Raw genomic sequence first — 24,995 nt, forward strand, 5'->3', positions numbered from 1 at the left:
TCTGCTTGCAAGGTGAGCCATGTGACAGACTTATATACTGAAACTGAGCTCTGCCTTGCAACCATGAGCACTGAGAACCTAAGGTGTTTTACAGAAAGTAAACACATATGGTGAAAAATATAGAACGGGGGAGGAGAGGGAGGCAGGAACTACCCTCTGATGCTCACCCTGCACTTCAGAGCAAGCGGAGTATAACATACCCTGCATAGTACCTCTCTCCTTCCCCCTCCCCACCCAGGAGCTAATAAGCCATTGCTGTCTGTGTAATGGTTAGGCCATAACCCAAATGTATATCTAGTGTAAACACTGTCTGTTTATATTACTCAAGGATATCAAAGTGCTTTACAAGTATGAATCATGCCTCACTTTCCCCCTGTTCCTTATATACTTATTTTACAGAGGAGAAAACTGAGGGACAGACAAAAGCAGTCACTTACCTAGACATATAGTGAGTCAGTGGCAAAGCCAATCAGAAAGAAACATGAACTGTTTGGCTTTAACAAAGGAAGAGTTATGTTTTTATTCATCTGCAGAACCCTAAACTTCTGCATAAAAACAAACTGGAACAAGCACATAGATTCCTGTTCACATCAGAATTAACTACCATAACCATGCCCTGGGACTGCTGCAAGTTCAGTGCTACTAATCAGACAGGGAGAATACAGAACGTATTTTAATTTAGAGTTACAGTTGTACAGTTTTCAACAGCAGATCACAGAAAAACGCAGAGCTGAATGGAATTCACCGTTGTGCGATTATACTGCCACCCGTGTGCTCTTCGATAACATCTTCAAATCTGAGATGCACTTGGCAATACTCTCCTTCTCCTGCAAAAGGAAATGAATAGACTCTCACAGGCCTTGAAACAACTCAGGGAAGAGAATCATTTGCATGAACAATGTGTGCACACCAGCCATGTTCAGATTTAGCTGGGTAAAAATTGAAGCCAGGTACAGAAAGGATCTAGTTCCAACTCATGTATGATTAATAATTTGCATGACCATCTAAAAAACTCATGGAGATGGAAATCCAAATATTGGCTTATGTTCAAGCATTAGCAAATGATGATCAATCTAGATGATTAAAATCTGATCCTACCAAAAAAACAGTCAGCCTGCACAATTCACAGGAGACTGCAGGATGTCGACAAGTGTCAGGCCAACCTATCTAGAGGAACAATAAGCTTTGGGAAGAGTGAGTGGATCCTCCAAAGTGCTGGCAGAACTGACCGAGGAGAGATGACAGCATTATGTAAATGAAATCCCCATCTAGTGCACTTCAACTCCATATTTAGGTCTACCCATTTTCTTCACCTCCCAGTGTGGAGACTGAAGCGACTTTAGCCCTGTGAGGCAACAAGGAAGGGAAATGTGCAGGTGCGCTAGTCCCACCAGTCGTCATCTTAAAATTCCACATTTAAACATCCATGCTTTACATCAAGGGATGCTGCAAGGAAGTACCCTAGCCTCCTGGGCACACCTCCCACCCACAAGACTACCGTTGTGCAGGAAGGTAATCTCTCAATTGGAGTTACTGGGTCTGATTTTCAGAAGCAATCAGCAACCACAACCCAAATGAAATCAGGAAATGCTGCAAGTGCTTAGCATTTCTGAAAAAAAATCAGATCCCATTGGTTTTGATCAAAAAAGTAGGAACGTGCCTTGGGTGCTCTGGAAGCCAGCCAGAGAAGAGTCAGCCAAAGACATACTAGTCATGTTTGACCAAAGATGTCAGGCAGTTGAGGAAAACAGTATTCTGTATTAGGACACAGGAGGCACAGTGAACTGCTAGAAGCTAAAAGTACCTGTTGAGCAGTGATGCTCTGGATGACATTTTTCTCTACCCAGTTGATCATGTGATCTTGTTCCTTACGACGTGTCAGTTGCTGAACAGCGATTTGATAGTCTAGCCGCTTCTTCACTTCATTGTATACAGTCAGCAGCCTTTCTCGGTAGTTAGTCTCTAGCAGCATAGCAACGTTATTCTAGTTAGAGAAAAGATGCACTTCAGTTTTCCATTACGACTTTTCTGCCCATCTTGTATCTCAGATTTAAATTTTTTATTTAAACTAATGTTAAAAAATTATATAATACGCAGGTTAAGTGTGTCTGTACATCTGGGTATAGTGATTAGATTATCCACAGATACAAAGTTTGTTTTAAAAGTCGTAAGATACTTCATCAAAAATAATCCAAATTTAGATCAATACTTTTAATAATACAGTTTAGATATTAGAATCCTAATAGTCAGGTACATCAATCCTGAAAAGTTATACAGAGTTGGTTGCGGAAAGCAAACATATCAATGAGTGAAAATTATTCTTCAATAGTTGAGAATTTAGGGTAGGTTGTACATTAGAAAATACAATCCATCCAGAAAGTATTTAAGTTACATTCTTGACCACACTTCTTATTGGCACTCCAGCTTATCCCTCCCTGGTATTGTCAATGTCCAGTAATGTGTTCCAGGTAAATGTCCCTTGACCACTACACTCACATGTTGCTTTTCAAAGGAACCTAGAGTATTTTACAAAAATTGGCTGTGTTCATTCACAGATGGAGGCACAAAGAAGTTAAATGACTTCCCAAGGTCTCAGAGACAGGAACTGAACCCTAGAATCCCAATTCTATATTATATGCCAAGACTATACAGACTGTCAAAAGCGAGAGTCCCACTATTTAAATATCAGTAGTATTAGTTAAGTGGATATAGTATTTTTTAAAAAATGGGCTCCATTTTAGGCTTTTCAACTGAGAATGTCTTTATACACAAAATAAATAAATGACAAAAATCTAGCATAATCCAGCTCTACCCGGGAACTCTCACCATAATGTTGTTTTAAAACAGACTAAGTGTAATTTTCTAGATTTAAAAAAAAACTTAAAAAAAGTCACATTGACACCCACATGGGTTATCAGCAGGGTTGGACCCTTTAGATCCACAATACAGACCTCTCCCACTAGAGCTTCGGGAGTGGCAGCTACAGCAGTAGGTGGCACTCTTTAGATGGAACAGCACTAGAGGAGGATGAAACACTTTGCCAGTGGGTTTCACAAATACACCTCTACCTCGATATAACACTGTCCTCGGGAGCCAAAAAAATCTTCTTGTGCTATAAGTGAAACCGCATTATATCAAACGTACTTTGATCCACCAGAGTGTGCTCCCCGGAGCGCCGCTTTACTGCGTTATATCCGAATTTGTGTTATATCGGGTCACGTTATAGTGAGGTAGAGGTGTATTTGGAAAGGGGATGATAGACCAAGCCCTGCCCCTCCGCAACACCTCCTAATCCATTCTCTTTAGCCCATACCTGTCACACTCATCTCTCATCTTTACCCCTCCAGAATCTTCACCCCATTCCCCACTCCTCAGGCTTCTTAGCCTATTCCCTTGTCCAGACACTTCCAGTTCATTCCCTGGCCCTCAGCCCCCTCTCCTTCCCTATGTTCCTCATCCCATTCCCACTCGCTTCTAATCCTGGTTGTCCCCCTGTGCTCAAGCACCTCACTTGATCTGCCAACACTCCCCCTCTTACCCAACCAACACTCCATCCTGTGGAAGCAGAATTAAAAGCAGGGTAAATGTTTTAGTCAATTTAAGGATCAAGTGAAAGGTAGACCTAACCCAAACAACACGAGAGTTGTAAGAAATGCTGTTTCTCACCTTGCTTCTCGCCTTGCTTTTAGTTAATAAAGATGGAAAGCTGATTTAAGCAGAAACCTTAAGATAAGGTAAAGTCTGGAAGGAGTTTGTATAAACAAAGGATAACCATTAGCCGTTGATGTATGTAACAGGAAGGTTTAAATCCTTGTCTTATATTGCTTGTGGAGGAAGATCTGCCTAAGGTCAGGGGGGCCCCCTGTCTGACTGAAGTCTTCCCTTGCAATTGCTCATAATAAACGGTCTCTGACTTGTTGCTAACACACACACACACACACACACACACACTGAGGACTTGTTTTCTTCCACAATCCCAATCTACACCCCAGCAGGTCTGGCTCTGGTCCCTTCTTCATTCAAATTAGGCAGCTTCCTTCTCCATGCTGCCTGGTCCCAGGACAGCACAAGATAGTCTCCCTGCTCTCAGTTCAGGTGCTCAGACCCAATGCTTCCACAGCAGCCCAAAGCTGCAATTGCCAGGGAAGTCCTGCTTAGCCCTATCCTGCAGCTTAGATGAAGTCTTTGAGAAATTTAGCAGCTGAACTCTAAGGAATCTCTATTGATCATGTGTGAACTGTGATCTTTCAGAGAATTAAAATTTGGTCAAATTTGAGAAGACACACATGGACTGCAAAAGGAACATCCTCAACACAGAAGCCTCCTACTGCCAAATTTCGAGTCAGTCCCATAAACTTGCAGGTTCTAGAACTTCTCAAATGAAAGGTCGCCACAATGTTTTAACAATGTATTTTTCCCTAGCTTCATTTTCAGAAACGAATCATTTTCAAAGCCTGGGGCAGACAGCCAAGATGGAAAAATTAAAGCCTGAATAATTCTGATAAAGTTACATGGAACTGAAAATAGGGTCTTATAATGGGAAATGTCATACAACTTAATTGTCTATGTGACCTGCCACACCTAATGTACAGATAGTCAACATCTGCTGCTTGTTAAGTACATAGAGACACTCAGGGTCTGTGGTTATGAGGGCCACGTAACTATGTAAAAAGATATTTGTAAAGTTATATTTGTAATAACGTACCCGCTTGGCATCAAAGAGATAATTGCGGCCTTCAACCCTCCATTGCTCCTTCTTTTCCTGTTCAATTATTGACTCCAGGTGGTTGATTGAATCATTTTTGACATCTAAAGCTTTGGCAACTTTCTCCTGAAATAAGAAGGAACTTTAAAATCCAGACTAAAACATAAGGAAGGGAAAGATCAACTGCTGATCTGATTGTTCAAAATTGCATTGTCTCCTTAAACTGTAACTTATCAGGTCTGAAGGTGAAGAGGGGCAGCCAAGAACAGTAACTGCCACTGAAGTTGCCATGTTTAAAGCTTAAGCCAGGTCTACACTTAAACATCCATAAATGCAGTTTTACCAGCACAGATGAGTTTCTGTCAGTATAGCTTATTTCACTCAGAGACCCAGTATAAGCTACAAGGCAAGTGCTTTTCTGATAAGGCACCGTGTACACTGGAAAAGATTTACCGGTACAGCTATACCTGCAAACAATCCTAGGGCAGATGTAACTTATTCTGACAAACACATTTTTACTAGTAGAGCTTACCCAACTGAAATAAGCCATCTCAACAAAAGCATTCCTATGCCAGTATAACTCAGGTCTACTGTACGAGTTTACTTAGGCCAAGACTAGGAAGAAGCTATAGTTATACCAGCAAATCTTTTCTAGTATAGAAAAGGAATTTGCAGAAAAGAACCAAGGAACACATGTAAGAGTACAGAAATGAAATGGCATGCCCCCAAAATGTGAAGAATGAGTTAACGAGGTCTCTAACTTCCAGACTAAACTCCTCCATTTCATTCTGAAGTAGATACAATAAAGACTGCAATGCACTGGCTTCCCAATGCACCTACATGGTATAGTTATTTCTAAAAAAAACCACACCAACTAAAAAGCAGGTAAGTTTGAAAATCAGAGGCTTATGCTCCCCAAGCATCCAAGTCACTGCTGAAAATGAGACTTAACATGCTTTTGAAAAATTTTACTCAAATTCTACATATATGGATACTGATTCATGACACCAACTATAAATACATACTTTGCCCTCAGCCCTTTAATTTTAAATTGTGACACTAATGGCAAAATACCATAAATAAGCATTTTGCAAACAGGTGGCTTCTTAACATGCATGGACATAGTCAAGTTCTGGCTCCCTTGGCCAATAGGGTCTGGAAGTACATTCTGATGAGTTTAATCCATTTCTTCAGGATTAGTAGGTTACCAGTCAAAATTTAAGAACACTCAGTTGCAAGACAGTTACTATTGTACACAATTCTACAGTCGAACATATCCATGAATTTAGATTAAGTTGTCTGCCCTGTAAGATTTATTTGGCAGAGATCACCTATTGTAAAGTGCCATGTAGGCTTTCAGCACTGTACAAAGAGAACCATAATTAAAAAAAGCTGTTACTTTTCTTCAATATTAGAAAAACTGGTGAAAACTTTTTTTTAAAGCAACTGAACGCCTGGAATTGTTGCATTGAGAGTCAGTGTCAAGTTAGACTATGGTCTCTTTTTTTCTTACCTCATTGAGCCTATCAGCAAAAGCTGCTACATCACCTCCATATTTTTTAACTATATAAATGAGGACTCCCACAATGCAGGCACCTGCAATTGTTTCATGGTTGACTATATAGATTTCCTTGGAGAGAAGGTAGAACAGTAGCCCAGTTCCCAGCACATAGGGCCCTAAAATAGATAAAAGGATAACGTTTCAAATACATCACTTGGAAACAGACCCATTCCAAGTTCAGCTTACGGAAAGCAGAGATAGGCATTTTAATTTTTTTAAGTTATATAGGAATATTGAGGGACCTGTCACTCCTCTCCAAAAAAAGAATGACTCGGGCAGAAGAATCACCATTCCCAGAGATATACTGCTATATGAAGACTTCCATCACCAGAAAGTAACCATGGAACGCCTAATATGTTATCTCTATGTTATCTCTAGCCTCTGCTGCCCTCTCAGTATAGGGCATTAACCTCCATGTTTAGACATTACCGGGAGCTAGGAGCTGCAAACATTTTTCTGCTAATCAGGCCCATAACACACACTTAGAATTTATCCTTTACCGAAAGCTAAAGTCTGGGCACGTCTAGACTACGCGCCGTATCGGCGCGTTAAAATCGATTGCTCGGGGATCGATATATCCTGTCTAGATCAGACACGATATATCGATCCCTGAGCGCGCTTATATCGATTCCGGAACTCCACCAACCCCAACCGAGTTCCGGAATCGACATGGCGAGCCGCGGACATCGATCCCGCGCGGTGAAGATGGGTGAGTAAATCGATTTTAGATATTCGAGATTTTCCCGGTAGTGTAGACCTGGCCTCTGTAAGGAACCCTCTGACAACTCCCCCATTGCTTCCAGACTTCAAAGAGTTGAAGGTTCTCAGTATCTCAGAGAAACTTATTTCCATACAGGCTCAAGCCCATAATTAGTACAATACCTAAACAAAGTGTGTTCTTTCCCACCACAAAAGCAATTCATCATGCACATTAATGTCAAATTACTCATACCAGTAAAACCAAAACTTTTCAGACACTTTGCCGTATTTGATGGCATAGCAGGGTGCCACACCAATAATCAAAATCAAACCACAAGGGTACAACAGACTAACCTTGACTCCGTGTTTAGGAACGGAATGGAAAATTCCTCGGGGATCAACCATGACGAACTTGCCCTCCTTTCTCAGGGGAGGGGGTAAGGAGCCAAGCAGTGCTGACCTGTGTGGAATGGTCTAGACGCATGCAATACACTGAGTAAAAAGAGATTTGCTGTGAAGAGTGTATTCCTTGCCAAAAAAAAAAGTCTCAAATGAGTAGGGCACTTGTTTTATATGTGGCCCCAAAATCTTTTCTGTTATATAGAAGTCAAACTATGTACCAATCATTCAAACGGACTTTGGTTAATGCACATACAAACTACCCCTGGTTAAACATCTATTTCAAGATGCTTACAAAAAATTATCTTACACATGCAAAAAGAAGCAAATTCTATTTACCATGGTTTAACAGGTAAATAGACTGAAAATCAAGTGACTTGCTCATGGTCACAAACTCAAGCATTCAACTCCAGAATCCGGATCTATTTAAAAAGTTTGACTAGAGGCTACTTGAAGTTTTGCCAACGGGCAGATAAACTCAAATCTGCCAGAAGATACAAAATAATTAAGGCCTGAATAACACACGAAGTGCACCATTCAAGCTAAATGTGTACTTTATACAATTTAAACTGGTCTAATTTTGTGATAGATTTAGCTGAAATAAGACTTTGATATTGTATTTGCTGGTACCTAACAGGCAGAAGATAACTAAACCACAGTTTGAAATTACCTCTCTATAAAATGCCCTCCTAAAAAAGTGCCATATGTGAAAACTAGACATATCATCACTCCAGTAAACAGATGTAATAGTGTATACACTCAGTGGTTGAGTTAAGCTGGCAAAGAAATTAAACCAGCACAACCCTCAGTATTTAGCAAAGCTTCATCTAACCTAAAGAGGGATTCACAGAAGCGACCTTAGCGCAGCCGAGTGTAGGTCACTTCTGGCAGAGCCAGAACTCTAACCCCAGCCCCAGGAACGCGGCCCCGAGAATCTTACTTCCTAGCCACCTCGCCCCACTAGAAAGAGAACCCGGAGTCCTGGCCCTTCCCCACACCGCAGCCACCTAGAGAAAAAGAACCAGGAGTCCTACCCCCCCCCCCGCGGAGGAAAACCAGAAGTCCTGACACCCCCACCCTCTATACGCAGCCCCACCCCAGAGAAGAAAGAGAACCCAGGAGTCCTGACCCCCCCCCCTAGAGAAGAAAGAGAACCCAGAGTGCCTGACACCCCCACCCCCATTACCGCACCCCCTCACCCGCAAGAAGAGATCCCAGGATCCTGACCCCCCCCAGGAGAAAAACGCCAGAGTCCTGCCACCCCCAACCCTTCTACCGCAGCCCCCACCCAGAGAGAAGAGAACCCAGGAGTCTGCCCCACCCCAGAGAAGAAAGAAACCCAGGAGTCCTGACACCCCAACCTCAGTACCGCAGCCCCACCCCAGAGAAGAAAGAGAACCCAGGAGTCCGACACCCCACCTCAGTACGCACCCCACCCCGAGAAGAAGAGAACCAGAGTCTGACACCCCCAACCCATTACCGCACCCCCCTCACCCCAAAGAAAGAGATCCAGAGTCCTGACCCCCCCCCCAGAGAGAAAGAGAACCCAGGTCTGCACCCCCAACCCTCATTACCGCAGCCCACCCAGAGAAGAAAAGGAAACCCAGGAGTCCTGACCCCACCCCAGAGAGAAAGAAACCAAGTCCTGACACCCCAACCCTTTACCGCACCCCACCCCAAAGAAAGAGAACCCAGGAGGCCTGACCCCGCGAGAGAAGAAGAGAACCCAGAGAGTCCTGACCCCCCCAGCGAAGAAAGAAGGAGAACCCCAGCAGTCCTGACCCCAACCCTCATTACCCAGCCCCGCACCATGAGAGGAAACCCAGAGCCCAGCCCTCCCCCCCCCCGCAGCCTGAGAAGAGAACCCAGGAGTCCTGACCACCCCAACCCCAATACCTCCTCCCCCCTCAGCTGGGCATGAAGGAGAACCCAGATCCTAGGAGCCCCTCCCCCCCCCCAGATGAGAGAGAACCCAGGAGTCCTGACCCCATGGCAATACGACCCGAGTGTTATCGGGCCCGAATCCAAGGAGTCTAGACCGCGCCCCTCCACTCAGAGAGAAATGGCAGAACCGGGTGTTTTCTGGGACTCTCCCTCGCTCCTCTCCAGTAGCGCATGCCCCTGGAATGGGCCCAGGTTAGCGCCGCGCAAAGAAAGAGTTCCCAGGAGCCTGGCACCCACCCAGGCGTGAGAGAGTCTAGGAGTGCTCGACCTCCGCCGCGTGTTCTATGGCTCGTTTCCGGCCCTCCTTGAAGGCTTACCCGGAGCGTGCTTAGGAGAAAGGACTACTTCAGGCGCAACGCAGAGATCTATAGTACGAGAGAGATACATAGAGCTAGTGATAAGTCAGTTCGCACGCGCTCCGGACCCACCTCGCGGCGTGGACCCCATGGGGTTAGGCCCCGCGGGGGCGGTCCACTACCGGCGCAGCTTAGGCCCCAGGCGAGATCGAGGGCTTATTGGTTCGCCCCCGTATGTGTTTATGTGCAGCGGTGTGGACCTGTGTGTGACTGTCCGGCGCTATGGGTGACCCTAGGTCTCAGGGCGGCGGCCTGCGAGACTCATGGTATTTGGAGTGGGGCGCTGACGCAGTATTGGAGGAGGCCCTATGTGCCATCATGGCGTGATGTGCGCGGCTGGCTCGCGTACCGTGCTAGGCAACAGTGCCTGCTGGAAGAATGTGGGGCTTTGGAGGCACGCTCAACCTTGTCGGCTTAGGGGAGCCGCTGGATAAATGAGTGCATATAGTTTTTGGCGGCCGGGGGCCTCGCGGTGTAGGCGCCACTGGGGATGTTCTGGGAAATATCTCGCGAGAGGAGTGGCGGGGCGCCGGCAGGGGCGTGGCGGTTTGGGGCCTCAGCTGAAGTGTGTGTGCCGGCGGCCCTGATAAATCGGAAGCAGCACGCTTGGGTTGGAGCGCGCCCGGCGGTAGGGTTTGTACGTAGATGCCGCTCGCTCGGGGAGAGGTGAGGTTTTTGGGGTGCCCTATGCCCTTATTTTAGGAGCCCTGGAAATGGGGTTTGGGGCCCCTAGGGTTAGGGCCCTGGAAATGGGGTTTTGGGGCCCCTGGGGTTAGGAGTCCGTGGAAATGGGGTGTTGGGGCCCCTGAGGTTAGGGGTCCCTAGAAATGGGTTTGCGGGCCCCTGGGTTTTGTGGCCCCTGGAAATGGGGTTCTTGGGCCCTTAGGGTTAGGGCCCTGGAAATGGGGGGTTTCTTCCCCTAGGTTTAGGGGCCCCTCGAAATGGGGTTTGGGGCCACTTACGTTTTAGGCCCCTGGAAATCGGGGGTTGGTGCCCCAAGGGTTAGGGGCCCCTGGAAATGGGGTTTTGGGGCTCTAGGTTTAGGGGCCCTTGGAAAGTTTTGGAGTTAATGGCCCCTGGAAATGGGGTTTTAGGGCCCCTGGGGTTAGGGGCCCGTGGAAATGGGGTTTTGGGGCCCCTAGGTTTAGGGGCCCCTGGAAAATGGGGTTTTGGGCCCCTGAGGTTAGGGGCCCCTGGAAATGGGTTTTGGGGTCCCCAGAGTTTGGGGCCCCTGGAAATGTGGGTTTGGGGCCCCTGGGGTTAGGGGTACCTGGAAATAGGTTTTGGGGTCCCTTGGTGTTGGTGGCTCCTGGATATGTGGGTTGGGGTCCCCAGGGGTTTTAGGCCCCTGGAAATGGGGTTTTGGGGCCCCCAGGATTAGGGGCGCCTGGAAATGGGAGTCGGGGACCCTGGTGTTAGGGGACCCTTGAAATGGTGTTTTGGGGCCCCTGGGAACCCAGCATCCTGACACCCCCAACCCTCATTACCCAGCCCCCACCAAGAGAAAGAACCCAGGATCTGCCCCCACCCAGAGAGAAGAGAACCCAGGAGTCCTGACCACCCCAACCCCAATACCGCAGCCCCCCTCACCCCAAAGAAAGAGATCCCAGGAGCCCTGGCACCCCCCAGAGGAGAGAACCCAGGAGTCCTGACCCCCTCCCCGGCCGCACTTACCCCAGGAGAGGGAGGAGAGGTCGCGCAGCGCGCCGGGCTGGGAGACAGAGCGATCAGGCACCGGCCCGCCCGCTGCCCCCCCTGGGCTACCCCGGGGGCGGGTCGCCAGCTCACGGCGCGCAGCCCAGGCGGACAGCCATTAATCGGTGGAGCTGCAGCTGCTGCCCTCTCTGTCCCGGTGACCCCGGCGGCGGCAGCAAGATGGCCGAAAGAAGAAGCCTGCGAGAGGCGCTTAGGAAAGCCCAACATCTCGCGAGCTGTGGGCGGAGCAGTACAAGTGGTCGCGAGAAATCGATAATCTACCTGTAATTCCCCGAGGGCGGCGGGGCGGTTCTGGGAATCTCGCGAGAGGAGTGGCGGGGCGCGGCAGGGGGCGTGGCGGTAGGGTGTCCCGGGGCGCACGTGGAAGCGCGGTGATTGTCTGCTCGTGCGGGGAGGGAGTCGCGCGCTGCAGTGGCAAGAACCGGACAGCCTGAGATGGGGCTATCAGTGGCGAGTCCTCACCGGAGCTGGAACATGCGCCGCCTAGACCGACGCCCGCTGTGCATGGAGCGGCCACTGGACGGGGCGCACTACCGCCCAGGTACCCGCGCCGGCACCCCCGCGGGGTGTGACCCCCCTTGCGCCTCCCCGCTTGCATGTCCTTCCCTGCATGTCCCATCCTGCGCCCTGGAGTATATTGTCTCTGCGCTGTGTGCCCTAGCCCCGGGGGCAGCCTGCACTATTGCCCTCGGGTGTGTGCCCCCCCAGCTTACCTCTGCCCCCCCAGGGCATGTTCCTTCCCATGCACCCCACCCTGCACCCGAGTATTGCCGCATGCTGTGCCTTGGACAGCCACTCTCTCCTGTCCTGATAACCTTGAATACCCTGGTGGCCTGCACCCTCGATGGGTAACATATCTTACCTTAATGCATCCCGTTCTCTGTACCGTCGCCTGGATTCCCTACTGCACATCCTCTGCAGCAACGGGAGCCAGATTCCCCGGGTGAGTCGCAAAGCACTGCTTCTAGGATCCCAAACATCATCCTTCCTGGTGGGACAAGATGCTACATACCAGTGATTACTACCATCCACCCCGCAGCCAAGGTTACCCTCCTGAGAGTGAACTTTGAACAGGTCTCACACCCAGAGACGGAAGCCCCTGGGTTATCTATCCTGTGGCCTCTCTTGGACCTTGCGGGCCTACAGTTTTATCATACCTGCCTACATGCAAGCCACTGAGCATGGCTTCTCCATCCTCAACATCTGTTCATTCGTGCAGGTCTCATGACACCATTCAGACCTAATAGATTTAGAACGAATAGAAAAATCTACACTCCTGAGCGACACGGTTTAAAGTGACCTACCCCTAGTGTAGACAGTACTAGTTCAATGGAGACTTCTCCCATCAACCAGCTACCCTTCTCTGGAAGGTGTACCTACGCTAATGGAGAAGCTCTCCTGTCGTATAGGTAGTTGACTTCGGTGACACGAGTGCACCTGCTCACGTAGCATTAAGTGTCATAAGCCCTAGTTAATGTTGTTAGCAGCAACCAAAAACTTTTGTCGTACAGCGATGGTTTTAGTTATGTGTAACTAGATAACCTGAGTTTCTGTATTGTGCTTTACTATAGGGCCAGTATATCAGGGAATTGTGGATTTAACGGTCTCTCTTCTTTTTTATCTCTTTTCCAGATGGAGCTTTCTCCTGAGTGCTCTAGCTTTGAGTGGACGTCCTGGTGGGTCCATTTGGGCTATTTAGGATCCAGAACGGCTCCTCAATGAGGCTTCATTGCTCTGCTGGAGTTCAGCGAAAGCAGGCGTAGCGGATCTGAAATGGGTAGCAGATAAAGAATACTAGTGGCCGCAGATTTCTGGTAAAGTAAACAGTGAATTTTCATATAGCTCTGTAAGTAATTTGTCTGTAATGTGTGGGCATGATCATAGTAGCCTGGTGCAGACGGGAATGTCTAGGATGCACTATGGAAGGAAGTGGTAAACATAAAGGACCAGCTGAGTGGTCTGTATGGCCAGAAGTGGAGTGTCTGTGGATTAAAACTGTTGTCTTTTATAAAGCACACTTGTGGCATGCAGATGGTCAACAACAATTTCACTCTTGTTTGAAATGGCAGGAGAAACATGCTACAAAAACAGACTTATGTGTACAGACCTCAGCTGCAAATCATTGTACTGCTGGATTCAGCCCCTGCCTGGGCTCTCACTGAGACTGCGCAATTCTGAACCTTGTAAACAATGCTGAGCAAAATTTTGAATTAGACACCTGAATCATGTTCTGGCCAAATGTAAATCCCATGGGCAAGATGTCACCGCTTCTTGCAGTATGCCCATCTGTAAAATAAGAACCAACAACAGGACTGTCTTGTGTTCTGTTTGCTGCCGCACTAGCACTATGGGGCTGGGCCATGCTTGGGCTTCCTGATGCCTGAGTAGTAGTAGTCAATTTATCTCAGAGGGATGTTTCAGATTTCGTAGTTGGGTTTTCTGTCACTCAATCACCAAAACTGACGCAGGTTAAGGTTTTTGATTGCATGTTTTTTGTAAAAGTGCTTGAAAACAAAGACATGTGTAAGTGCGTACCTATATTCTTAATACGATCATGGTGCATTTTGAAAACTTTCTGCACTTTGTTATGGATTTGTCGTATGGGTATTTCCATTTAGATCCCATCTAGTTTGCAGCATGGCCCCTTCTGGGTAATGCAGTGCTTTGGGAATAGAGCATCTTCTCCCCCAGGCTTTTTGTATTGTTTCTTGGTTGACCTCTGGTAATGGTTGATTTCCCCGTTCTCCTTAGGTCTTGGAGCTCTGGAGTTGGATGAGAACGACACGCTAAATAGTGAACAGTTTTGTAAATACTGAGCAGACGATATGTGTGACAACAGTGAGCGTTTCTCACTACGCCATCAAGCGGTAGTGGCAGCAAAGAACTTCTGGTTGGTTCCTTCTGCATTCCCTGTCTTCTCTTGTTTTGATGAAATCCTCCCTCACTCTTCTAATGTTGTGTTCTTACTGTGGCGGTGAAGGTTTGGACATCCCACAGCAACAGTGCTGCACTCTTCAAGGTGAGTGCCAAATGACTTATGGATTTTGCTTCTCTGTTCAGCTTCTAGGAAGCTGCTTGGAGTCTGACTTCAAATCCAGCTGTTCCCGGTCTAATAAAACACACACTGCTCCGCAGAGCTGATACATGCAGCATCCTGGCTGGTACTGCACCATACTCTTTGACCCAGATTATTACTTTCGATGGTCTTACACTAACCCCCATTTATTAATCCTGATCTATAATACATGGATGCTCAGCTTTCAAGGAAAATGATGGTACAGTATATTTCAAGTGGAACAGTTTTATGGTTAACACAATTACAAAGTCTGTCCATTTTGGGATATCGTGTAGGTTTGTAGGCTTCCTAGAATTTTCTAGCCCACATCTTTCAGGGATGTGAGTCATTTCCTCACTCTCATTCTTCTTCCAAAGTCATACTGACAGTGGACAGTTTCCTCTCCCTGGTGGACCATTGATATGGTAATTGTGCTAGGCTGAAAATATTCTCGCCTAGAATTTTATATTTATTACTTCTATGCAAGTTTTGTGATTTTAGAGCTGATGAAATAGCCCGGAGAGCAGTGCACGTGAGCCATCCAGTTGCCCTCTTTGGCTAGGTGTCGAATCTAGTTGAGCCACATTCCAACCTTTTAAGTAGCTTGATCCTTGTTTCTTTTGAGTAGCTCCATGCCAGGCCCAGGACTTGTGTGGCCTCTTGTCTGTAAGGATACCTGTTCCTGTCCTGTGCGGAGCGTAAAACTAACTCTGTCTCAAAATTCTCTATGCGTATAATCTGATTTGGCTATGACCTCTGCAGTTAAAATAGTAACCATAACCTCGATATAATCCACTGATAGAACCACAAATTTGGGCTATAAGGGTAAATAGTCTCCGGAAGGGCGACGCTGCCCACTCTGGCGATCAAAGCAAGTTCAAGTATAACCGTTTTCCCCTAAATGCAGTAAGATTTTTTTGGTCCCAAGGGACAGCGTTATATCGGGGTAGAGGTGTATTTAGAATTTTCAATAATAACACATGTTTTTATCATCTTGAGCATTCCAGTTTGCACATTCATTGATCCATAAACTTAAATATATTTATTTGACTTACATTGAAATCTGCTGTTGGCTACTTCTGTAGTTGTTAAGCCCAGTCGTACTGAGGGTATATCTCCCCAGTTTAAACCTTGTTGCAATCACAGCACCAGCGTATGCAGAGGTGGGCAAGTGGTCTGAATCCGGGTGGCTGCATTGTTGCACTGCATCTTATCTGGGAGTGTACACTGTGTAGCTACCATTGATACAAAGAATCTCATTTAGAGATACCTTAAGCCTGGGTGTGAGGGAAAAGACGACTTACAATTAAAGGATGGAAGTTCACCTATACAATTACGCTATATTTTCATACTATTTTGCAAAACTCTGCTTTTAGCAGTTGTCCAATTGAAAGAAACCCTTGTATTAAATCATCTGAATGAAATATTTAGTTTGTTATCGGATTTTCTGATTCAAATACACAATGCTGCCTCCTAACGATAATACTTGCAGTTACACTGCTACTTTACGCTTGAAATGCTATACAAACACTGATCCCACTTGTGTGGTAGCGGTTTGTGACTGTCCCCATTATAGAGAATGGAAACTAAAAGGCACAGCGTGATTTTATCCAAGACCATGGAAGAGTGAGTGGGCGACGGATTTACTACTCCTGATTCCCATCCAAGCTAATCATGTGTGATATTGGGAGCACAGAGGCATTGAAAGACTTTTTTTTTCCCCCGCCATCATTACTTTGTTTGTAGGATGACAGATTTTACTGTGGGATACCATATGCCCCAAACCAGCTACTCGAATTGGTAAGTCTTGATATACAATGTGAATTTGCTGGGGAGAAAGGGGGCGGGGGGGGGGGGGGGGGGTGGAGATAATGAATGAAATGTTGCCCAAACTTAAGTTTGTATTGCTTCTTCTTCCACATGATTATCTCAGCCAATGATCCACTAGTGAAAGCAAAGACCAGTCGTAAAATCGCATCGCATGTACCATAAACAATAAAACAAAAAAAACTTGCCAATCAGGCAACTAAGGGAGCTAAGAATGTAGAATATCTGATCACAATCTCGTCGCACTCACCATTTCTTTCCTGACAGTTTGCAGTGGCCTCGGTTACCTCCCTACCTCAGTTAATGTGGCATCCGCAGCAAAGTTGACATGTTGTTTGTGGGTAGAAGCTATCTTACTATTTAACATGTGCTGAATGTTCTTTGATTCTCTGTTTGATTTTTCCTAATAATCCTGTTCTCCTTTGTTCTTTTAAAGGTGATGAAAATGACAGTTGCTCTTGTGGCACGAAAACCCAGAGATCCGCCTTAAGTCAGCTGTGCACTCCCAAACCACACTTGGGTTTGCGATTTTCTACACACAGGTACTGATGTTTCTGTGGAATGAGCATTAAGATGCTGATAGATAGACGTGTTGGCCGCTCAGACTAAAGGAATTGGGAAGTACTCTTGGCCACAGCCTTTTGTAAACAATGTGTAAAGTTGATTTGAAGTGCACAGGAACTGTGTCTTACATTTGGTTCCCATGATATGTTGTAAAGTCCACTCACCTTGCAGTCTGTCTAGTGTTTTTCCAGTGCATCTGTATATATATTGCACCTTAACAATTCATGTCCTGTTCTTTTTTTAAAAAAAAAGTAAGAACAAACCTCTGAACCAAGAAACCATCATGGGAAAGTGTGCATACGTGTGGTCTGCACTAAGGATAGGCTAGCAGTGTGTTTTGACACTTAGCCACTTTGAACCATCTTGTACCTTCATTTCCTTTCCTTTATGCCAGTACAGAATGTTTCCTGTTAAACTGCTTGACCTCTTAAGATATTCATAGAAATATTATGGAAAAGAAACTTGCGCAGATATGGGTTATCAATATTCCCAGGTAGTCTTTGTTCACTTCGTAAGAAGCATATTTTCATATGGTTGTTTCCTTTTGAACTTTCAGGTGAATATTGGTAGTTTTTAACATCTTTCTATCTTTTACCTCCAGTTCGCCTTCTGGCTATCAATAGTGAATTGCTCGGTAGGTCTCTTGACTCCCAGCCTTCAGAAGTGTAAGTACTAAAATGGAATTAATTTCTTGGTGCATTTGAAATTTAGTCATTAAATGATCTTAAGTGTGTTGTTATATTGTAAAAGAGGTCAGGGTTTTGGTTTTGTGGTACTGCCAAATGGCTCATTGCACTCTTCACATTTATAGGAATGACTTTGGCAGGTGGAATAACAAAAAACAAAGCTAGAGCCTCTTTTTTACTGAACACCTGTTTTGGGATCAGGAAGGAGTAGGATGATAAGAAACTTTTTATAGTAAAAAATACTTTAAATAAATATATCATCAGCGAATAGTTAACTGAACACTGCCTGACTCTGTCAGTGTTGGGATTTCCAGGAAATGACAGTGAGCTAAGGAGTAGTTCGTAATGTAAAGTAGGCGTGGGCCATTAAAATATTTTTGTCGATCCCAGTTGTATATCTTCTGCTTTTCCCGTTTCAGAAGTCGCTCTCATCGAGACTTTGAGAGCTATCTTGGTTCTCCCTTGAACAAGGCTTGCTCTTACAGTTGGATGGGACCACAAGTTTTACACCACACAGTTCCAACACGACTACTGAAAGCTCTGGGAGGCAACAGTGGACATGACTAGTTTTATTAAACTCACTCGTCCAGATTATCTGGGGGAGGATAAAGCCCAGTGTGAGCATTGGCCGGCCTAAACCCAGGGTTGTGAGATCAGTTCCTTGAGGGGCCACTTAGGGAACTGGGGCAAATTGTCCTGCTCGTGAAGCAGGTGACTGACTCCAGTACCTTTCAAGGTCCCTCCAGTTCCGAGATTCAAGATCTCCAATTATTATTATTTTAACTTCCAGATGTTATCATAGGAGATATGGCCATATGCTTGTTCTCAGAGTTTATGGCTTGTCAACGCAGAAGACAGCAGATTAAGCAACTTTGCATAGGCTGAAGCTAAGGCTTACAAAACCACCCCTTGGTGTAGGTCCAATTACCTGTGATAAAGCTTAACATGTTGCACCAGAGAATTCTGATTTCAGACAACAAGGAATTGCAGGGAATGGGCCATTAGGTAAATAAATAAATAAAACCATAAAGGATTTGCCTTTCATTCTTCTTGGTCATATCAACCTTATAGAGTACGATAGGATTCTCCTCCAGTTAAACGTTGGCAGTCTTGTGGGCCTTGTCTGATTGGGATTATGGAACAATGAGATTAAGAGCAATTAAATTAATCCTGACAGATGACAGAACCTTGGTTCATCAGATATATCGACTTTTTCAGCTACGCGTATTTTCGTAGCTGAATTGTATCTAAAATCGATTTACACGCGTAGTGTAGACCTGGCCTCTGTAGGAACCCTCTGACAAACTCCCCATTTGCTTCCAGACTTCAAAGAGTTGAAGGTTCTCAGTATCTCAGAGAAACTTATTCCATACAGGCTCAAGCCCATAATTAGTACAATACCTAAACAAAGTGTGTTCTTTCCCACCACAAAAGCAATTCATCATGCACATTAATGTCAAATTACTCATACCAGTAAAACCAAAACTTTTCAGACACTTTGCCGTATTTGATGCATAGCAGGGTTGCCACACCAATAATCAAAATCAACCACAAGGGTACAACAGACTAAACCTTGACTCCTGTTTTAGGATACAGGAATTGGAAAAATTCCTCTGGGGATCAACCATGACGAACTTCCCTCCTTTCTCAGGGGAGGGTAAGGAGCAAGCAGTGCTGACCTGTTGGAATGGTCTAGACGCATGCAATACACTGAGTAAAAAGAGAATTTGCTGTGAAGTGTATTCCTTTGCCAAAAAAAAAAAAGTCTCAAATGAGTTAGGGCACTCTGTTCTTATATGTGGCCCCAAAAATCTTTTCTGTTATATAGAAGTCAAAACTATGTACAATCATTCAAACGGACTTTGGTTAATGCACTACAAACTACCCCTGGTAAACACATCTATTTCAAGATGCTTACAAAAAATTATTCTTACACATGCAAAAAGAAGCAAATTCTATTACCATGGTTTAACAGGTAAATAGACTGAAAAATCAAGTGACTTGCTCATGGTCACAACATCAAGCATCTCAACTCCGAATCTGATCATATTAAAAGTTTGACTTAGAGGCTACTTGAATTTGCCAAACAGGGCAGATAAACTCAAATAGCTGCCAGAAGAGCTCAAAATATTAAGGCCTGAATAACACACGAAGTGGCAACCATTCAAGCTAAATGTTTGTTACTTTATACAATTTTAAACTGGTCTAATTTTGTTGATAGATTGATGAAATAGACTTTGTATTGTATTTGCTGGTACGTAACAGGCAGAAGATAACTAAACCACAGTTTGAAATTACCTCTCTATAAAATGCCCTCTCTAAAAAAGTGCCATATGTGAAACTAGACATTATCATCATCCAGTAAACAGATGTAGTAGTGTATACACTCGTGGTTGAGTTAAGCTGGAAAGAAATTAAACCAGCACAACCCTCAGTACTTTAGCAAAATGCTTCATCTAACCTAAAGAGGGTCACAGAAGCGACCTAGCTGCATGCCGAGGTAGGTCACTTCTGGCAGAGCCAGAAACTCTAACCCCAGCCCCGGGAACGGCCCGAGAATCTTACTTCCTAGCCACCCTCTCACCTAGAAAGAGAACCAGGAGTCCTGACCCCTTCCCCACACCGCAGCCACCTAGAGAAAAAGAACCAGGAGTCCTACCCCCCCCCCCGCGGAGGAAAACCCAGAAGTCCTGACACCCCACCTCATTCCGCAGCCCCACCCAGAGAAGAAAGAGAACCCAGGAGTCCTGACCCCCCCCCCAAGAGAAGAACGAAACCCAGAGAGTTCCTGAACCCCCCACCCCCATTTACCGCACCCCTCACCCAAAGAAAGAGATCCAGGGTCCTGACCCCCCCAGAGAAGAAAGAAACAGGAGTTCTTGGACCACCCCAACCTCTGACGCAGCCCCCACCCCCAGAGAAGAAAGAAGGACGACACCCCAGAGTCTGACCCCACCCAGAGAAGAAGAGAACCCAGGAGTCCTGACACCCCCAACCTCAGTACCGCACCCCACCCCAGAGAACAAGAGAGGAGTCCGACACCCCACCCTCATACCAGCAGCCCCACCCAGAGAGGAAGAAACCATGACACCCGCCCAACCCCAATTACGCACCACCCCACCCCAAAGAAAGAGATCCCAGAGTCCTGACCCCCCCCCAGAGAGAAAGAGAACCCAGGGTCCTGACCACCCCAACCCTCATTTACCCAGCCCCCCCAGAGAAGAAAGAAACCCAGGGATCCTGACCCCCACCCCAGAGAGAAGAGAACCAGAAGTCCTGACACCCCCCACCCCAATTACCGCAGCCCCCTCACCCCAAAGAAAGAGGACCCGGAGCCCTGGACCCCCGCAGGAGAGAAGAGAACCCAGGAGTCCTGACCCCCCCAGAAGAAGACGCAACCCCAGAGAGGGGTGAAGTGTCGCGACCACTGGGTCATGTGTAGATGCCGCGCATGGCAATACGACCCGAGTGTTATCGGGCCCGAATCCAAGGAGTCTAGACCGCGCCCCTCCACTCAGAGAGAAATGGCAGAACCGGGTGTTTTCTGGGACTCTCCCTCGCTCCTCTCCAGTAGCGCATGCCCCTGGAATGGGCCCAGGTTAGCGCCGCGCAAAGAAAGAGTTCCCAGGAGCCTGGCACCCACCCAGGCGTGAGAGAGTCTAGGAGTGCTCGACCTCCGCCGCGTGTTCTATGGCTCGTTTCCGGCCCTCCTTGAAGGCTTACCCGGAGCGTGCTTAGGAGAAAGGACTACTTCAGGCGCAACGCAGAGATCTATAGTACGAGAGAGATACATAGAGCTAGTGATAAGTCAGTTCGCACGCGCTCCGGACCCACCTCGCGGCGTGGACCCCATGGGGTTAGGCCCCGCGGGGGCGGTCCACTACCGGCGCAGCTTAGGCCCCAGGCGAGATCGAGGGCTTATTGGTTCGCCCCCGTATGTGTTTATGTGCAGCGGTGTGGACCTGTGTGTGACTGTCCGGCGCTATGGGTGACCCTAGGTCTCAGGGCGGCGGCCTGCGAGACTCATGGTATTTGGAGTGGGGCGCTGACGCAGTATTGGAGGAGGCCCTATGTGCCATCATGGCGTGATGTGCGCGGCTGGCTCGCGTACCGTGCTAGGCAACAGTGCCTGCTGGAAGAATGTGGGGCTTTGGAGGCACGCTCAACCTTGTCGGCTTAGGGGAGCCGCTGGATAAATGAGTGCATATAGTTTTTGGCGGCCGGGGGCCTCGCGGTGTAGGCGCCACTGGGGATGTTCTGGGAAATATCTCGCGAGAGGAGTGGCGGGGCGCCGGCAGGGGCGTGGCGGTTTGGGGCCTCAGCTGAAGTGTGTGTGCCGGCGGCCCTGATAAATCGGAAGCAGCACGCTTGGGTTGGAGCGCGCCCGGCGGTAGGGTTTGTACGTAGATGCCGCTCGCTCGGGGAGAGGTGAGGTTTTTGGGGTGCCCTATAGGTTAGGGGCCACTGGCAATGGGGTCTTGGGCCCACTAGGTCGCTAGGCGGCGTTTTCTGAAATGGGGGGTTATTGGGGGCCACCTAGAGTTACGAGAGCCCTGGAAGGCGGTTTTGGAAGCCCTTATTTTAGGAGCCCTGGAAATGGGGTTTGGGGCCCCTAGAGATTAGCGGCCCTGGAAATGGGGTTTTGGGGGCCCCTGGGGTTAGGAGTCCGTGAGAGAATGTAGGTGTACTGGGGCCCTGAGGTTAGTGTCCCTAGAAAGGGGTTTGCGGGCCCTATGGGTTTTGTGGCCCCTGGAAAAATGGGGTTACTTTGGCCCTGGGGTTTAGGGGCCTGGAATTGCGGGGTCTTCTTCCATAGGTTTAGGGACCCTAGAAATGGGCCGGTTTCGGGGCACTTACGTTTTAGGCCCCTGGAAAGCGGGGGGTGGTGCACCCATAGGGTTAGGGCCGGAAATGGGGTTTTGGGGCTCTAGGTTTAGGGGCCCTTGGAACATGAGTGTTGGTTCCCGTAGGGTTAGGGCCTCACAAAACTGGAGGTTGTTTAGGCTCCTAGGTTTTAGGGGTCCCTTTGAAATGGCGGGGTTGGGGCCCCAGAGCGTTAGTGGCTCCCTGGAATAGGGTTTCTTGTTGGCCCTTGGAGTTAATGGCCCCTGAAATGGGGGTTTTAGGGCCACCTGGGGTTAGGGGCCATGGAAATGAGGGTTTTGGGGCCCCTAGGTTTAGGGCGGCCCCTGAGAAATGGGGTTTTGGGCCCTGAGGTTAGGGGCCCCTGCGAAATGGGTTTTTGGGTCCCAGAGTTTGGGGCCCCTGAAAGTGTGGGCTTTGGGGCCTGGGGTTAGGCGGTACTGGAATAGCGTTTGGGGTCCTTGTGTGGTGGCTCCTGGATATTGTGGGGTTGGGGTCCCAGGGGTTTTAGTGCCCTGGAAATGGGGTTTTGGGGCCCCCAGGATAGAGGCGCCTGCGAAAGGAGTTCGGGGACCCTGGTGTTAGGGGACCCTTGAAATGGTGTTTTAGGGTCCCTGGTGTTAGCTGCCCCTTGATATGGGGATTTGGGGTGCCCGGGATAGGGGCCCCTTGAGAGACTCGCGGTTCTGTTGGCCCTCGGGGTTAGAAACAAGGTCCTGGACACATGCGTGCTGTTGAGTGGTGCGTGCTATGGTTAGGTGGCCCTGGAAGATTGCGTTTTGGGTACTGCACAGGATTTTCCTGCTTGTAGGAACAGTTATCACCACTGCCTGGCAACGCAGGGTATGCACAAAGCAATATTTCCCACAGAGGCAACAGTGACACCCTGTAGTCACGCAGAATAGATGTGACAGAGCCATTTTCTACTCACGGTAGCAACGAGTGGTCCCCAGTGCCCACGCAGGGTAATGCCCACAAGCATTTCCCCCACAGAGAAACACTTGACGCTGTTGTGGCCACGCCAGGGTAATGCACAGATCATTTCCTAACTGTTAGCAACATGACCGGTTTGGCCACGCAGGGTAATGCACTAAGGGAATATCCCCCCGCCGTGCCAACAAGTGGCACCCTGTGGAACACAGCGGCTAATTCAAGAGAGCATTTCTGCCATGAGCAACAGTGACACCGTGTGGCCGATGCTGGTGTGCACAGAGCTTGTCTCCTCAAGCAGGGCACAGTGACACCTGTGCCAAGCCAGGAAATGAACAGGAGCATTTCTGTATGGAGCAACCAGTAAACCGTTGTGGCCATGCAGGTCTTGAATACACTAAGAAGCATCCGCCAACAGAGAAACAGTCACACCATGTGGCTCACGCAGGGTAATGCACAGAGCTCTCTTCCCACTAGCGCCACACTGACACCGTTTTGCACACGAGTAATGCACAGAGCATTTCCCTTCACAGTCAGCAACAGTGAACCATGTGGCCAATGCAGGGACCAATGGCAGAGCATTTCCTTCCCGAGGCAACAGTTGGCCACCAGTGTGGCCATCGGAGAGTCGCGCGCTGCAGTGGCAAGAACCGGAGCAGCCTGAGATGGGCCTTATCAGTGGCCAGAGGTTTTCCCTCCCCGGAGCTAGGAACTTATAGCGCGCTAGAACCGACGCCCGGTGTGCATGGAGCGGCCACGGGGGGCCATACCGCCAGGTACCCGCGCCAGGCCACCCCCGCGGGTGTGACCCCCCTTGCGCCTCCCCGGGCATGTCCTTCCCTGCAGTTCCCATCCTGCGCCCCTTGGAGTATTTGTCCTGCCGCTGTGCCCTGCCCCGGGGGCAGCCTGCAGCTATTGCCTTCGGGTGTGTGCCCCCCCAGCTTACCTCTGCCCCCCCAGGGCAGTGTTCCTTCCATGCACCCCACCTGCACTCTCGAGTATTGCCGTTGCTTTGCCTTGGATAGGCCCTACTTCTTGTCTGATAACCTTGCGAATACCCTGGTGGCCTGCACCCTCGATGGGTACATTCTACCTTAATGCATCCCGTTCTTGTACCTGTCGTGGTTCCCCTACGCACATCCTCTGCAGGCACACGGGGAACCCAGGAGTCCTGACACCCCCCAACCCTCATTACCGCAGCCCCCACCCCAGAGAAGAAAGAGAACCCAGGAGTCCTGACCCCCACCCCAGAGAAGAAAGAGAACCCAGGAGTCCTGACACCCCCCAACCCCAATTACCGCACCCCCCTCACCCCAAAGAAAGAGATCCCAGGAGCCCTGGCACCCACCCAGAGGAGAGAACCCAGGAGTCCTGACCCCCCTCCCCCGGCCGCACTTACCCCACGGAGAGGGAGGGAGTCAGGCTCTTCAGCGCCGCCGGAGCTGCGGAGGACACAGAGCGATCAGTGCACGGCCCGCCCCCGCTGCCCCCCCTGGGCTACCCCGGGGGCGGTCCCCACTCACCGGCGCGCAGGCCCAGGCGAGACAGCATTATCGGTGGAGCTGCAGCTCTGCCCTCTCTGTCCCGGTGACCCCGGCGGCGGCAGCAAGATGGCCGCAAAGAAGGAAGCCTCGCGAGAGGCGCTTAGGAACGCCCAACATCTCGCGAGCTGTGGGGGCGGGAGCAGTAA

General features: G+C 48.3%; 1 protein-coding gene across 1 annotated transcript; it reads right to left on the minus strand.

The window, feature by feature from the left end:
* Window positions 1–489: 489 nt before the first annotated feature.
* On the minus strand, window positions 490–24,936 carry ATP5PB (ATP synthase peripheral stalk-membrane subunit b). The gene is given in 9 exon segments (XM_032794159.2): window positions 490–827; window positions 1,805–1,984; window positions 4,706–4,831; window positions 6,219–6,382; window positions 6,509–6,549; window positions 7,367–7,405; window positions 7,407–7,457; window positions 24,705–24,747; window positions 24,829–24,936. Coding segments are annotated over 9 exon segments (744 nt in total). The 5' UTR covers window positions 24,857–24,936; the 3' UTR covers window positions 490–755.
* Between the last annotated feature and the right edge of the window lie 59 nt (window positions 24,937–24,995).

The sequence above is a fragment of the Chelonoidis abingdonii genome, chromosome 4 (assembly GCF_003597395.2).
Source record: "Chelonoidis abingdonii isolate Lonesome George chromosome 4, CheloAbing_2.0, whole genome shotgun sequence".
Lineage (NCBI taxonomy): Eukaryota > Metazoa > Chordata > Testudines > Testudinidae > Chelonoidis > Chelonoidis abingdonii.